Raw genomic sequence first — 13,761 nt, 5'->3', positions numbered from 1 at the left:
GGTTTGAATTGGAAGGAGACTGTGTCTTGCAAAAGCACCAGGGAATAGGTATTTAAGTAGGCAACATTTTCATAAAAAAGCCCTCTCTACTACTTGTCCATGAATGCATTTTAGTCTACAAATCAAAAGGATCACAACCAATAGAACATATGGGTTCTGAAACAGTCTTCTAGTATATTGAGTTGTGCTGAAAAAGGCTAAGATAGTCTTCACTAGACTTAAACAGAGCATTTTAAAATAGCCTTAGTAAAAACTAAGTTCTCCCATAGGGCTTAAATACAAAAATAGCAAAAATGTAACAGTGGCATGCTGTTCTTTATACTAAAAATTTGTGGACTAAGCATTTTTAAACCATGTCCCCTTCTTTCTAACAAGTAACAACAGCTGATGTTCATTGGATGCAGATATTGGTGACCTTGATTTTCCGATCAGCAGCCAGTTCTTTGAGTAGGAACTTGCTTTGACACATAACTACTGAACTCCAGTCCAGCTGCTATCAATCCGTGATTATTTTTAACTCCAGCTTCATATGATAAGGACAATGAGAAATAACTGATAAAAAATTTGGGATTTTATTTTGTGCATGTATAATGACTAAGAATAAATTTATGCTTTTTTAACAGGATGAGAATTAAATATAGATTTGATTTAGCCTGACAGTCATCATGTTTGTGGGCTGTGATCTTTTTGACAATATATAATTTAGGGTTTTTTTTGCTGTTTTCCCAAATACTATATTTTAATCAACTTAACTCTTGGACTTGTTGTCATTTCGGTTTCTGATGCAAAAACTGGTTCTACAACATTGCTTTCAATTAGTTGTTTTTGTAAAATGTGTTTTTAGTTCACAGAAAATCTGAATCATGTGATATTGAGTAGTTTGATTGTACTTAGAAAAATGTACTGTAATCTACGGCTTACTGCAAAAAGTCGTATTTATTTTCCATCAGCATAAAAAGAAAGCGTCTAAAGGAAAATGTGTTCACTGATCTTGGTCACTGTTCTTTAGGTAAATAAATGGGGTGTTTTTACCACAGGGTTGCCAACGCAATTCATCAAAAGTGGTTCAGTGATCCAGCTGTACATGGTATTACAGATAACTAGTTATCTTCAACTACTCTCCTTTTGCATAATAGTTGCAGCAGATTTAGCTCTTTTCATTAAGAGGACGTTTTTAATAAATTGAAAATAAGGACACTGATAGCTTGGTATTCTGTCAGACTGACAAAAAGCTGAGTGTTTTCTCTGTATAGTGTAAGTAATCTTTGTTCTTTTTTGGAAGCAGAGGAAAGGGCAGTGATAATGCAGCAGTATTTTAGGCACTTGATCATTCTCAGCAGCCTCAGCTGCTGGATATATGACAAAGTGGCTGTGCCTAATTTTGTCTAAGACAAAATGTGCTAAGAAATGTCAGTAGGATTATCTTTAGGTCAGATATGGCCAGTTATACCAAAACCAATTGACAGTTATTTGCCTAATCTGTTTCAGAATGAAGCACCCATTCAGGAAGGAGAAAATCCATCTTCATATGTATTTACTTTTAGGGGAAAAACATATAAAAGCATCTGATCTCATTTTCTAAGTCCATTACAGTTCTGTATCTAGCAGGTACAAAGAACTGTTTAATCCCATCCTACAATGGGACTGGAAGTACTATGTATTTCAAAAGAGCTATTACATCTACTTTGTTATTTCCAACAGAATAGCTTATTATTTGTCACTAGTATGGTGCCACTGTTATAAGAGTATCTAAATATTTTGGTTAGTATTCAAAAGTGATGATAAATAAAATTTACCCAGTGTGTATGCAGCATGTAAATAGACAAAACAGAAAACAATGGAGAGGCTATAATGCAAGTAAAGTGAGTGTTGTAAGTTTTTTACTAATTCTGATCAATGTCTTGATGTTGAACTTCTGATGTTGCAGAATGAATGCTTCCTTTTTATGTAAAACACCATTTTGTTAATGCACGACAAGAGATTTCTTCAGCTTAAGCTTTTTTTTGAAGTAATAATTTAAAGAATGCACGGAAACTGCTAGTACTACACCCACAAGAGAACTTATGTTTTGATGATGAAGATGGTGAGAAGTATAACATCTTTGTCATGCTAACTCTGTCTGTTCTAAATACAGATTGTTTTGTAATCAGTTAATAGATGAAAGTAATACACTAATTTAAAAGTGGAAAAAGTATGGAAGAGATACCCATTATGAAAAAAAATTTCTGTCATTTTGGCCAAAGTCAACAATAAGAGATCCAAGGGCTTGTATTGTGGCAGTGGCATGTAAGGTTGAGTAAAGGTTTCAGGAAATGAAATGCTCAGGGGACAGAGTGTACCCTCAGCATGTTTGCTGATGACACAAAACTGGGAGGAGTGGCTGACACGCCAGAAGGCTGTGCTGCCATTCAGTGAGACCTGGACAGAGGAACCTAATGAAGTTCAACAAGGGCAAGTGTAGGTCCTGCACCTACAGAGGAATAACCCCATGCACTAGTACAGGTTAGGGGTTGACCTGCTGGAGAGCAGCTCTGCAGAGAGGGACCTGGGAGTCCTAGTTGACTGGGAGTAAGTGGATCATGAGGCAGCAATGTGCCCTTGTGGCCAAGAAGGCCAACGGTCTCCTGGGGTGCATTAAAAAGAACGTGACCAGCAGGTTGAGGGAAGTCATCCTCCCCATGTGCTCTGCCCTGGTGAGGCCGCATCTGGAGCACTGTGTCCAGTTCTGGGCTCCCCAGTTCAAGAAAGACAAGGAATTACTGTAGAGGGTCCAGTAGAGGGCTATGAAGATGATCAAAGGACTGGAGCATCTCTGTTATGAGGAAAGGCTGAGAGACCTAGCTTGGTTTAGCTCGGAGAAGAGAAGACTGAGAGGGGATCTAATGAATGCTTATAAATATCTAAAGGGTTGGTGTCAAGAAGACGGGGCCAAACTCTTTTCAGTGTTGCCCAGTGACAGGACAAGGGGTAATGGACACAAACTGGAACATGGGAAATTCCATCTCAACATAAGGAAAAACTTCTTTACTTTGAGGGTGACAGAGCACTGGAACAGGCTGCCCAGAGAGGTGGTGGAGTCTCCTTCTCTGGAGATATTAAAAACCCACCTGGGTGCATTCCTGTCCAGCCTGCTCTAGGTGACCCTGCTCTGGCAGGGGAAGTTGGACTGGGTGGTCTCTGAAGGTCCCTTCCAACCACTACCATTCTGTGATTCTGTGAAATATTTCTGCCCTATGGAAAGAGAAGAGTATTCAAGTACTTGTGATTTCATTCTATACCCTTCATAAAAGGAATCTCCTGAGAAAATAGTCTCTAGAGTTTCTCTCTTGTATGTGTATTTTTGTTGCCTTTGCAGCCAACCTGTCCTTCCTCCAGTGGGATTTTGTTAGAAGTTTGAAGTTTAAAATATCTGTGCCTTATACAGATGATGAAGTCTAAAAAGCAAAATAATTCTTCTGTTATGACTATGAATGGCAGTGTTGTCCATGAACTTTACAGTTGGGTAATTGATCAAACATCATGGTTTCAGCAAAGGGATGGCTGCAGTACTACTGTGTAGTCATGTACTTACTTGGTTTTGATATCAAGGGGTTTTGAGCAATAGTAAACAGGACTGTGAAGCAGCTGTCTCATGAAGAAACAACATGCCCAGGTTTAACCTCATCAAAAGATAGCTTTGGCAATAGCTGAAATTTTACATTTTTGTTGCTTTCACTTGTAAGTATTCTTATGGATTAATATCTCAGGCAGTTTTGCAATTCCTTTAGGCTTTTCCTTCTTTCTCTGACATTTACGGTTAGATTCTGACTTTTCCAGGAGACCCTAGAACAGCAGGTAGTAGAAATTCGGGGGTTTATTTCCCTTCCTTTGCAAGTGTTTTTAAATTACAGTTCTATGCCAAAGAATGTATAATTGTTAATTTAAAAATTAAAATTGCTAAACTTAATGGCTACTGTAATTTTTTAAATCTTTTTTAATTTAAGGTTATCTAATTGCGTCAATGAGTGAATAGAATGCCTCTTGATCTTCTATTGAGTAATGAGTCAATTTGGTGTTTTAAAATGATCAAGTTATACTGCTTTTATTTGTGCTGACAATTTTCATTGATTGTAATTAGTCCTTGAGATGTCAATTTTTTAATGTCTTTTTTCTTTCTCCCTAGCTGGGTTGAAAACTTTGGCCTAGAAGGTCTGGGGCTGCTGTTGGATGTTTTGGAAAGATTGGTTGAGACAAAAAAGTAAGGATGGTTCCATATAAAATTGCCAGCTTTTCTTAGTATGTAAAGAGCATTTAATTACACTAATTTTTTTATTTATTCAGTCAGGACAAACTTGTGAAGAGGAGTCAGCATAAGGTTATACAGTGTTTGAGAGCTTTCATGAATAATAAGGTATGGGATTTTATTTAATCTGGGAATCTAAATGACTACAGTTCCATCAGATAATGTACATGATCAGTAGGTATAAGCCCATGCAATTTGGAAAAATAGCGTGTTGGTCAGCTGGGGTTTGAAGTTCTTTCTGCTGCCACTTCCTCTCTGCGGAAATATACCCAGAGAATAGTGTAAACTTTTGATGCTCATGTATGCCTTTATTGCAGAATAAGTGACACATTTTGGACTTTTCTCTCTTTTTTTTTAAACATTTGACAGACTTAAATGTCATTTGAAATAGTTACTCGAGGGAACGGTCGCTGAATATTACTAGATATTCGATACAGTCATTTGGATTCTCTCCAAATTTCCTTACAACTGTTTTTCTGTTGTTTAGTATGGATTAGAAAGAATTTTGGGAGAAGAGAGAAGCCTTTTGTTGCTGACCAAAGCAATTGATCCCAAGCAAACTAACATGATGACGGATATAGTTAAACTCCTTTCTGCAATGTGTATTGTTGGAGAGGAAAACATGTAAGTACTGTATTTAGCCAGAAATAGTAAGGTAATTTTACGATATCCAAAATTATGGTTATACCTGAATGAAATGCTAAAATTTTCAACTTAAGTTTGAAAGTAATATCCGTACTATATTGTCAGTTTTCAGAAGGCCTTTGTCTGTCATTTTTATTATGGTCATATCAATATGAGTTTTCTTTTTCACATGTGCATGTACTGATTAGGTGGAAGTAGTTATGCAGCCACTCTTTTGCTTAAAATTTTTTAGCGTTACTTTTAAGGTATCTTAACCATTGTAATCCAGTAAGTCATTCTTTGGCCACAAAAGTCTTCAAAGGAAACAAGTAGTTCTTAAACCTCCTGAATTTGTACACAAGAAATTGAGGCAGGTGAACAGTTTGGCAACATGGATCTTCAGATAACAGATGAGCAGCAAGGTTAAATATCTCTCCTGAGTTAAATGCTTTTCTTTTCTTACAGCCTTGAAAAAATTTTGGAAGCTGTAACAGCAGCAGCAGAGGAAAGGAATGTTGATAGATTCTCTCCTATTGTAGAAGGTCTTCAGGATAACTCGGTTCAGCTGCAAGTAAGCAATTTTTTTTTCTTTGCAACAAGTAAAAGTTACTTATTTTTCCGTATTCAACAAGTCATTACAATAAAAAGGAGGAGGGATACTGTTTCAAATAAGGGTCAAATTTTGGACTGTTGTTCATAGTGTTATCTTTTAAAATGCATCGTGGGAAGATTCAGTGTTGAGAAACACAAGGGTGTTGCAGGTTAATTTTTTCATTTCTATTCACCCAAATCTTACAGACTTTGGGAGTTAAACTTACACTGCCTTTTAAAATAAAGCATGAGTCATATATTCAGATGCAAAAAGATTATCTCACTTCTGGTGATATTTGCTGAAACTTAAAGATTAATAATAGTACAAAAGCAAGGTTTTAGGCAACTGTTTCTTATAGTTAATGCTTAAATCATCAGGAAATCTGTCCCCCATGCCCACTTTATGATTTCTTTAAATTGCACCTAGAGAGTCTGAGGAAAGAAATCTTTCACCTTATTTTCAGTTTTCAATTTGCTTCAGTTGGATGTAGACTTTGCCACTGAAAGACACAAAGTATTACAGTGCATTTGAACGATCATTATAAATCATTGGTCTAAGAGTGTAAATATTAACTCACTGATTTTCATGTAATTCAGCTGAACTGAACACTGTTCATAATTGTCATTCTTTGTGAATATTAGATAAGTGGTAAAAGATGAATCTCAAGTTTGAAAGAAATGATTGTGTTACTCCACTGTCACCTTTTGTATTAAATAGTCCATGTCTGACAATAAAGATTGCTGTTTGTTTCATCTGTCTCTCAGAAAAGTTAATGATAAAGAAATATTTGAAGGTGAAGAATCATTTGTAGTTGAATTATGCCAGTAACAAGTAATTCTCTTTTGAAATATCGTCCCTCCTTTCTTACTCTTTCCGTCTTGTAATCCCAGAATGGTTTGGCTTGGAAGAGACCTTTAAAGGTCATCTAGTTCCAACTGTTTGCCACGGAGGGGCATCTTTCTCTAGATCATGCTTCTAAAAGCCCCATCCAACTTGACCTGGAACACTTCCAGGGATAGGGCAGCCACAACTTCTCAGGATACAATTGGCTCTCTGGGCTGCAAATGTGCATTGCCAGCTCATACCTGATTTTTAGTTTATGAATATCCCCAAGTCCTTCTCTGAAGGTCTGCTCTCGATCCATTCATCACTCAGCCTGCACTGATAACTGGAGGTTGCCCTGACCCAAATGCAGGTTGTGGCACTTGGGCTTGGTAAACTTCATGAGGTTCTCATGGGCCCACTTCTCCAGCTTGTCAAGGTCCCTCTGGATGGCATCCCTTGATGCTTCCATCTTCAGCTTCCTATTATGCAATTTCATGGCTCTTCATTCTAGAATAGAATAACAATTTACAATTACTTATTTGCCCCTTTTTTAACTGTAGTCTCTGAGTATGAGTCTCTGAGTTGCTTTCTAACCCTTTTTAGTAGTCTGGATATTAATTTGTAGTATATCTTGTTCAGTAAACAAACTGTGATTTGTGTGTGTGTTTGTTTTTTTTTTTTTACCCCAGTATTGTGAAAATTATTATGAAAATACTTTGTTTTCTGAGGTGCATTCTAGAATATACACATTCTAGGAGTTTTAAACTGAGATTAGGGAATATCATCTAAAGATGAAGGAGACAGAAAATTACTATTCGGCATAAAGTCAGTTAAATTCAGTTACTTTGATTTGACAAAGAAATAGTTGCCTTCGGTTTCGTTTGTTTGTTTTTTGTTGTAGTTTGCATAGGTATCGCCGTGTTTTCTCTCCTCAGCAAGAGATATGATAGCAAGATTATTATTTTTTTTTCTTTTCTTTTCTTTAAATCTTGCTGTCATAACCATAGCGGGAATTAGTTACCGTGATAGGACAAATTCAGCTTTGAATTACTGCTCAGTTTTCCAGCAGTAGGAATACATGGCCATGATGTAATTTGTCAGGTGAGGTGATAACTGAGGGAAGGATGATTCTTTAATTTTATTTTTTTCTTTAAGTATTGTAAATGAATATTTATCTCAACATGGATTTATTACACTGAGTTAAAAAGTTTTGAAAGAAAACTAAATCAAAGAACTTATGGATTCTCTAGTTCCTTCCTTTGCTTCAACCTTGAAGATTTCTGAATGCCTGTCATACATATTGCACTCTGTTACCAGTGAGGATAGTCAGAGTTGCTTAGGAACCTCAGACAGTCAATGTCAGGGTCAAGAATGTTCTCCCCCCAGCAATAATTTTTGTTGGCTGGAAATGTAGGTTATTTTGTTTGTTCTTATATTTCATTTGTTGTTTATTTTTAAAAGTGTATCAGGTTGACATTGGTTTCATATGTTGATTCTGGCTTAGTGCAGAAAGATTTGTCTCTTTCCCTTTTTCTTGCAGATTTGTGTATTTCGTTAATGTATTGAAAATCATAGTAATTGCCTTCAAGGGTCAAAAAGGAGACCTTATATTGGTCAGGTTGGAGTAGGGCTGGAAAGGGGCTGTAAGGAGAACTGTCGAGTAACAAATTTTTCCTTTGGGCAGTGGCTGGGAGGCTTTGCGTAAGGCTCAGCCTACAGTTATGATTAGCAAGGAGACAGGGAAAAAGCTTTGAGCTCCACTTGTAGTGGGACTGGAAAAGGATCGCAGAAGGAAAGCATGGACCGTAAAACAACAAATTTCCTGTTGTCCAAGGCTTTTGAGTGTGTTTTCCAGATTGACATAAATTTTTTGTAGTAGCAGATCCTTACCTTAGGTATTTTTTTGCAAAAATCATTGCAGTTCTTCGCTATTAAATTTAAATATATGATCTCATACATTTCTGTTCTCCTCTGAGGTTTCTGTTTCATTTAGATTTCAAGATGAATGATGTTGAGTTAACAAGTTCCTATTCAGTATGGTTGTTTTTTTTTGCTCCGTATTTTAGCATCCTTGAGATAGTAGGCAGTGCAAGGCATGCAAGCTTGGGCATCTCAGACTTTCAGGACAGTATAACATTTGGCTCACTGCATCTGGGGCTTTTCTTGTTTGCATGTCTTTTAGTCCTTTTTGATTTGTTTTTTTACTTGTTTGGTTTACTTTGCTATCGGGTCATGATATAAGTAAAAAATGTCAGTTTTATTTGATGAACCTGAAAAATATATGAAGAGTTTGATGAATTTCTGGTGCACTTATTTCTATTGTTTTAGTATAATCAATAAGGTAAAAATGTATGTATATTATATATTTAGAAAATTTTATTCATAATCAGTTGAAGAATTAAAAAAAAAAAAAGTCCAAATGCAAAAATGTTGAATAATGGTAGTTCAGTGTCTCTTTTTATGGTTGAGCAGCTTCTTTCTTTGGCATTATTATGGATATTAATAAAATTCTTAAAAATATCTTGATTCAGTAGGGAGAAATGCTTTAGATCGTGGAAATTATATTTTCCAATTTCAGGATATTGTATCTAACTTAAAAGAATTTAAGAGCTTGTATAGTCTATAAAGCGCATAAGGGTTTGAGAACTTCCAGGTCCATCACAGCACTTATATGAGATGCCTCGATTTTAATAGCATGAAGAGCAGCACTTCTCTGACTATTCTTTATTAGCTTACAGGGATTCAGAGTCCTGAAATTAACAGCAATTTGTTTTGAGTGTTAGGCTTCCAAATGTGATCCTGAATTTTCAGGAGTTGCATACATTTGCATGTGTGTAGATTTAATATGGGGAAAAAAGACTATCTATAAGTCCCTTTTTTATTCAGTTCAAAAAAGATATGAAAAGACATTAAAAGCAGCCCCTTTATTTGAAGCACCAGGTAAATTAAATTAATCCTATGTACTTCTCCCTTTACGCATGATGGGTACCCAAACGGGCATTTTGCCCATTTCACCCTTTTTAAAAATTAAAAAAAAAAAAAATTATAAGGGCCTCTCTAAATGTATAAATATGCTTTGCAGATTAAACTGAAGATGAACAGATAGTAGCTGTTTTAGACGAACATTTGGGAATAGGCTTCAGAAGTTATAATCCCTTGTGAACAGCTGTTGGTTAGCAGCCCCTTAAAGAAATAGGTAGATACCAATATTAATGGCAGTTGAGACAGTTGATAGGAATGGAAAAAAAGGTCATAGCTGATTATCTCTAACCAGTTAGATCTTTCTTATAAACATGACCACTTTCATAGTCACTGTTTACAGCGATGCTCAACTCCATTAGTGAGATACCACTGATGAGATAACCAAATCAGTGCAGAAAAGTTCAGCTGAGTTGTTAACTGTGCAGTAACAACTTTTATTTTTCTGGGACTACTATTCAGATATTAAACAAGAACTTTTCTACTAGTTATGCCTTCTCGTGATTGTGCTATAACTCCATTTAGTATTTTGTTATTCTCTGATACAGAAGATAGGAGCATTTTAAAAACTGAGAATTTACTCTAAATGTTACAATTACAATACTTAAGCTAAATATATTAATTTGGCTTTACTGAGAGTGTTACCCTAAAGTTCTTGAAAATAGGTAACGTTTTGCTGTATTTTATGTACACATAGAAGCTTTTAATGAAAGTTCTCTTTTTTTTTTTTTAAATTAAACTTCCATTTGAATATGCTCTTTCTCCTAAAAGGCTTTTTTCTTTTTCAGAGTCTACAAATGGTTGCTACATTTCCTTTTTTTAAGACCAGAAAAATCAAGGTTTCTCATGTGAATCAGTTGTAAACTTTTATAACAATGACATTGACCTGGTGGTTAATTTGACAGTGTTTTAATGAGGCAAGAGTTTACAATTGTCAGTTACTTGGCATACTTGCCTTGATTATGTGCTTGATATATGTAGGCTTGCTTTGTGGCAGTTCAATTTGATACTAACAACTGACCTTTTCAATTTTGAATTGACTAACGTTTCTGTTACTTGAAGGCTGAACATATAAAAAGCCTCAATATGACGATTTTTGTATTTTTAGTGAAAGCTCCATGGATCTACTTTTTGCGTTTGTTGAAAGCAAAGGATATTCTCCCTTTTATCTTTCATAAAATCCAAAATTGTGGAAAGCACACTTAAATGGTTTTAGTTCAAATCAAGATTGGTGATCATAGTTTGAGAATATGAGTACAGCCAGGAATCTCTCATGTACTAGAGATGATAAAGCAGAGTAATACCCAATGAGAACTACAAGGGCATTGCCAGGGCATGCAGAGATGCAGTTAGAAAAGCAAAAACTCAGTTTGAATTGAAACTGGCCAGACTTGTCAAAAACTGCAAGAGAGGGTTCTTTAGGTACAAAAACAACAAGCAGAAACAGAAGGAAAATACTGGCCTGCTGTTAAACAGGAGAGGTGAAGTAGTCACCAGCAATGATGAAAAAGCAGAGGTTCTCAACACTTTCTTCACCTCTGTCTTTACCAGCACTGTTGGGGCCCAGGCCTTGGGAACAAAAACTCAGGTTGATGCAGACACAGACCCACTGCAGTGAAGGAAGAGTTGGTTTGTGAACTGTTACAGGAGCTTGACCCCTACAAATCGATGGGCCCTGACACCGCCCACTCAAGGGTGTTAAGAGAACTGGCTGACGTCATTGCAAGGCTGCTCTCCAGAATCTTTGAGATGTTGTGGAGATCAGGAGACGTCCCAGGAAATTGGAAGACGGCTAGTGTCATTCTCCATCTACATGAAGGGCTTGAAGGAGGATCCAAGAAATTATAGGCCCATCAGTCTTACTTGAGTTCCTGGGAAAATTACGGAATGAATCCTCCTGGGTTTTCTCACAAGTCAAATGAAGCAAATGATTGGGAAAAGCCAGCATAGATTCACCAAGGGCAAATTGTGCTTGACAAACCTGATCGCCTTCTATGACAAAGTAACCTGCTTGGTTGATGTGGGGCGAGCGGTGGACATTGTCTACCTGCATTTTTCCAAGGCTTTTGATATGGTTCCCCACAGCCTCCTCCTAGAGAAACTGAGATGTTACGGTGTAGACAAGTGGTCTGTGCAGTGGGTGGGGAACTGCCTGACAGGCTGCACCCAGAGGATGGTGGTAAATAGCTCCTTCAAAACCCATGCATCCAGGTGGGCTTTGAATATCTCCAGAGAAGGAGACTTCACAACCTCTCTGGGCAGCCTTTTCCAGTGCTCTGTAAAGTGAAGAAGTTTTTCCTCATGTTGAGATGAAATTTCCTGTGTTCCAGTTTGTTCCTGTTGCTCCTTGTCGTGTCACTGGGCACCACTGAAAAGAGCCTGGCCCCAATTATCCCACTCTACTCAGGGCTTGTGAGGCCACACCTGGAATACTGTGTTCAGTTTTGGTCCCCACTATACAAAAAAGATGTGGACAGGCTGGGGAGAGTCCAGAGAAGCGCCACAAAGATGATCAAAGGACTGGGAAGCCTGCCATGTGAGGAAAAATTGAGAGAATTGAGTTTGTTCAGCCTTGAGCAAAGAAAGCTTAGGGGAAAATGTTATCACCATGTTCCAGTATTTAAGGGGTGGCCACAAAAAAGGTGGAGACTCCCTTTTTACAGGGGGTCACATAGAAAAGATGAGGGGTAATGGGTACAAGTTACTCCTGAGGAATAACCGATTGGACACAAGAGGAAAATTTTTCACAATGAGAACAACGAGCCACTGGAATAATCTCCCCAGGGAAGTGGTGGATTCCCCATCCTTGGAGACTTTTAAGATTCATCTGGACAGGGTGCTGGACCATCTTGTCTGGACTGTGCTTTTGCCAAGAAAGTTGGACCAGATGATCCTCGAGGTCCCTTCCAACCCGGTGTTCCATGATTCTGTGATAACACTTGAGTTTCTGGTTTTGTTAGAGAAAACATAATTTAACATTTTAAGCCTGTGCTCAAGAAAAAGCATACAAGGCAATCTGGTACCTTGTATACTTAAGACGACAACTGAAAAAGTCTAGTACTTTGGTTGTTCAATTCACGGAGGCAGGTAATACAGCTCTTCTGACACAACCCATTTTTATGCATTTAAGACAATGATGACAACAACAAGAAGAAATTGTGTGTTGACCAGTTCTTTCATTCTTTTCAATCAAACTAATGTTTCTGCTCTCTTATCATCATCTCTTATCACTGTTTCTCAAGCAGGCAGTTAAAGTAATTGAAGAATGCTGTTCTTCTGTACAGTTCTAACTGCAGATGCTTGCTCTTCCTAATTTTCCAGTTAGAACTGAGAAGAGGTACAAGGTTGAAGCAAAGGTGCAATTCTTCCTTTTCCATTTAAGTTCCTGAAAAATGATCACTGATCATCCCTGTGGAAACCTGCAGGTGCCTGTCCTAGGAGAACTGGTTTTTGTGACAAAGTAAAAGGTCTTACGTATTCATCCATATTACCTTCTCAGTATTTTTAGTTGTTAGGGAATACCGTTTCATCTTTTTTTCATCTAATAATATGAGAATGTGAGATAGTATGGTCTATGATATTTTGGTTAGCTGAATCACTTGGTGATTCTTGGATGTTCTGTGCTAATGAGATCCTTTCCATAACTGCATATGTTATAGGATGAATTGGAGCAAAGCTTACCTTATCTAAATGTATAGACTGGTAATAATTATATAAGGTCTATGTAAATTTACATTCACGTGGATTCACATCTCAAAGTCATTACTAAGAATTTTTGGTCTTTAGCAAGGGTAAATAATTGATGAACGTTAATGTAGTGTCTGTACCAAAGCCAAATCTACAGCCAGTTTGATACTGGCAAACAGAATTTAATAAATATACATCATTTTTACAGACTTTTCTACAAACTTGCAGTAAGAGTGAGAAAAGTGAAGCAGTTTCTCTTATTCAAATGGGCAAGATATGACATAAGGTGATACTTACCACATAGTTAGTATTGATCGTCTTGTCTATGCAAAGGAAAAGCTGCTCTGAGCTACTGAGATATACCCGACATTTTCCACCAGAAAAGGACTAGGTATATTCTGTCTGGTCTTGAACTGGGGAGTATGCAAGTTTAAAGTACAGACTGTGGAATCCTCAGAAAATGGATCCTGTAACTTGATAGACATCACCGATTGGAATCGCAGAAGATTAGAATTTCAAGCTGTAACTTCTTGCTTAGCAGAATATGTCTGATCTCATTCGTCTAGTTTCTTATGGAGGAAAGCATTTAATTTTGACATTCCAGATGAACGGTATCATCATCCATGCAAAGTTCTTCCCTACCAAAAATGGTGTGTGTGTATCCATCAATATATACCTATCTTTTTGATAAGCATGCAAAGTTAAGTATTGTAGATTTCCTTACCATGTGGCAGCAGGACATTAAAAGCATTCCAGGTTGGATGGGGCTTTT

The 13,761-nt window shown here is 37.1% G+C and overlaps 1 protein-coding gene across 1 annotated transcript in view; it reads left to right on the top strand.

Annotated features, from left to right (window-relative positions):
* Positions 1 to 13,761, top strand: part of DIAPH3 (diaphanous related formin 3) — a 244,406-nt gene that overhangs the window by 38,391 nt on the left and 192,254 nt on the right. The window contains exons 6-9 of the mRNA XM_063343720.1: positions 4,163 to 4,237; positions 4,321 to 4,390; positions 4,770 to 4,906; positions 5,372 to 5,477. Of these exons, the coding sequence (XP_063199790.1) occupies positions 4,163 to 4,237; positions 4,321 to 4,390; positions 4,770 to 4,906; positions 5,372 to 5,477 (388 nt within the window). The remainder of the gene's footprint in view (positions 1 to 4,162; positions 4,238 to 4,320; positions 4,391 to 4,769; positions 4,907 to 5,371; positions 5,478 to 13,761) is intronic.

This window comes from Chroicocephalus ridibundus, chromosome 1 (assembly GCF_963924245.1).
Source record: "Chroicocephalus ridibundus chromosome 1, bChrRid1.1, whole genome shotgun sequence".
Classification (NCBI taxonomy): Eukaryota; Metazoa; Chordata; class Aves; order Charadriiformes; family Laridae; genus Chroicocephalus; species Chroicocephalus ridibundus.
Note: the sequence above shows the minus strand (reverse complement) of the source record. Positions and strands in the feature narration are given on the sequence as shown.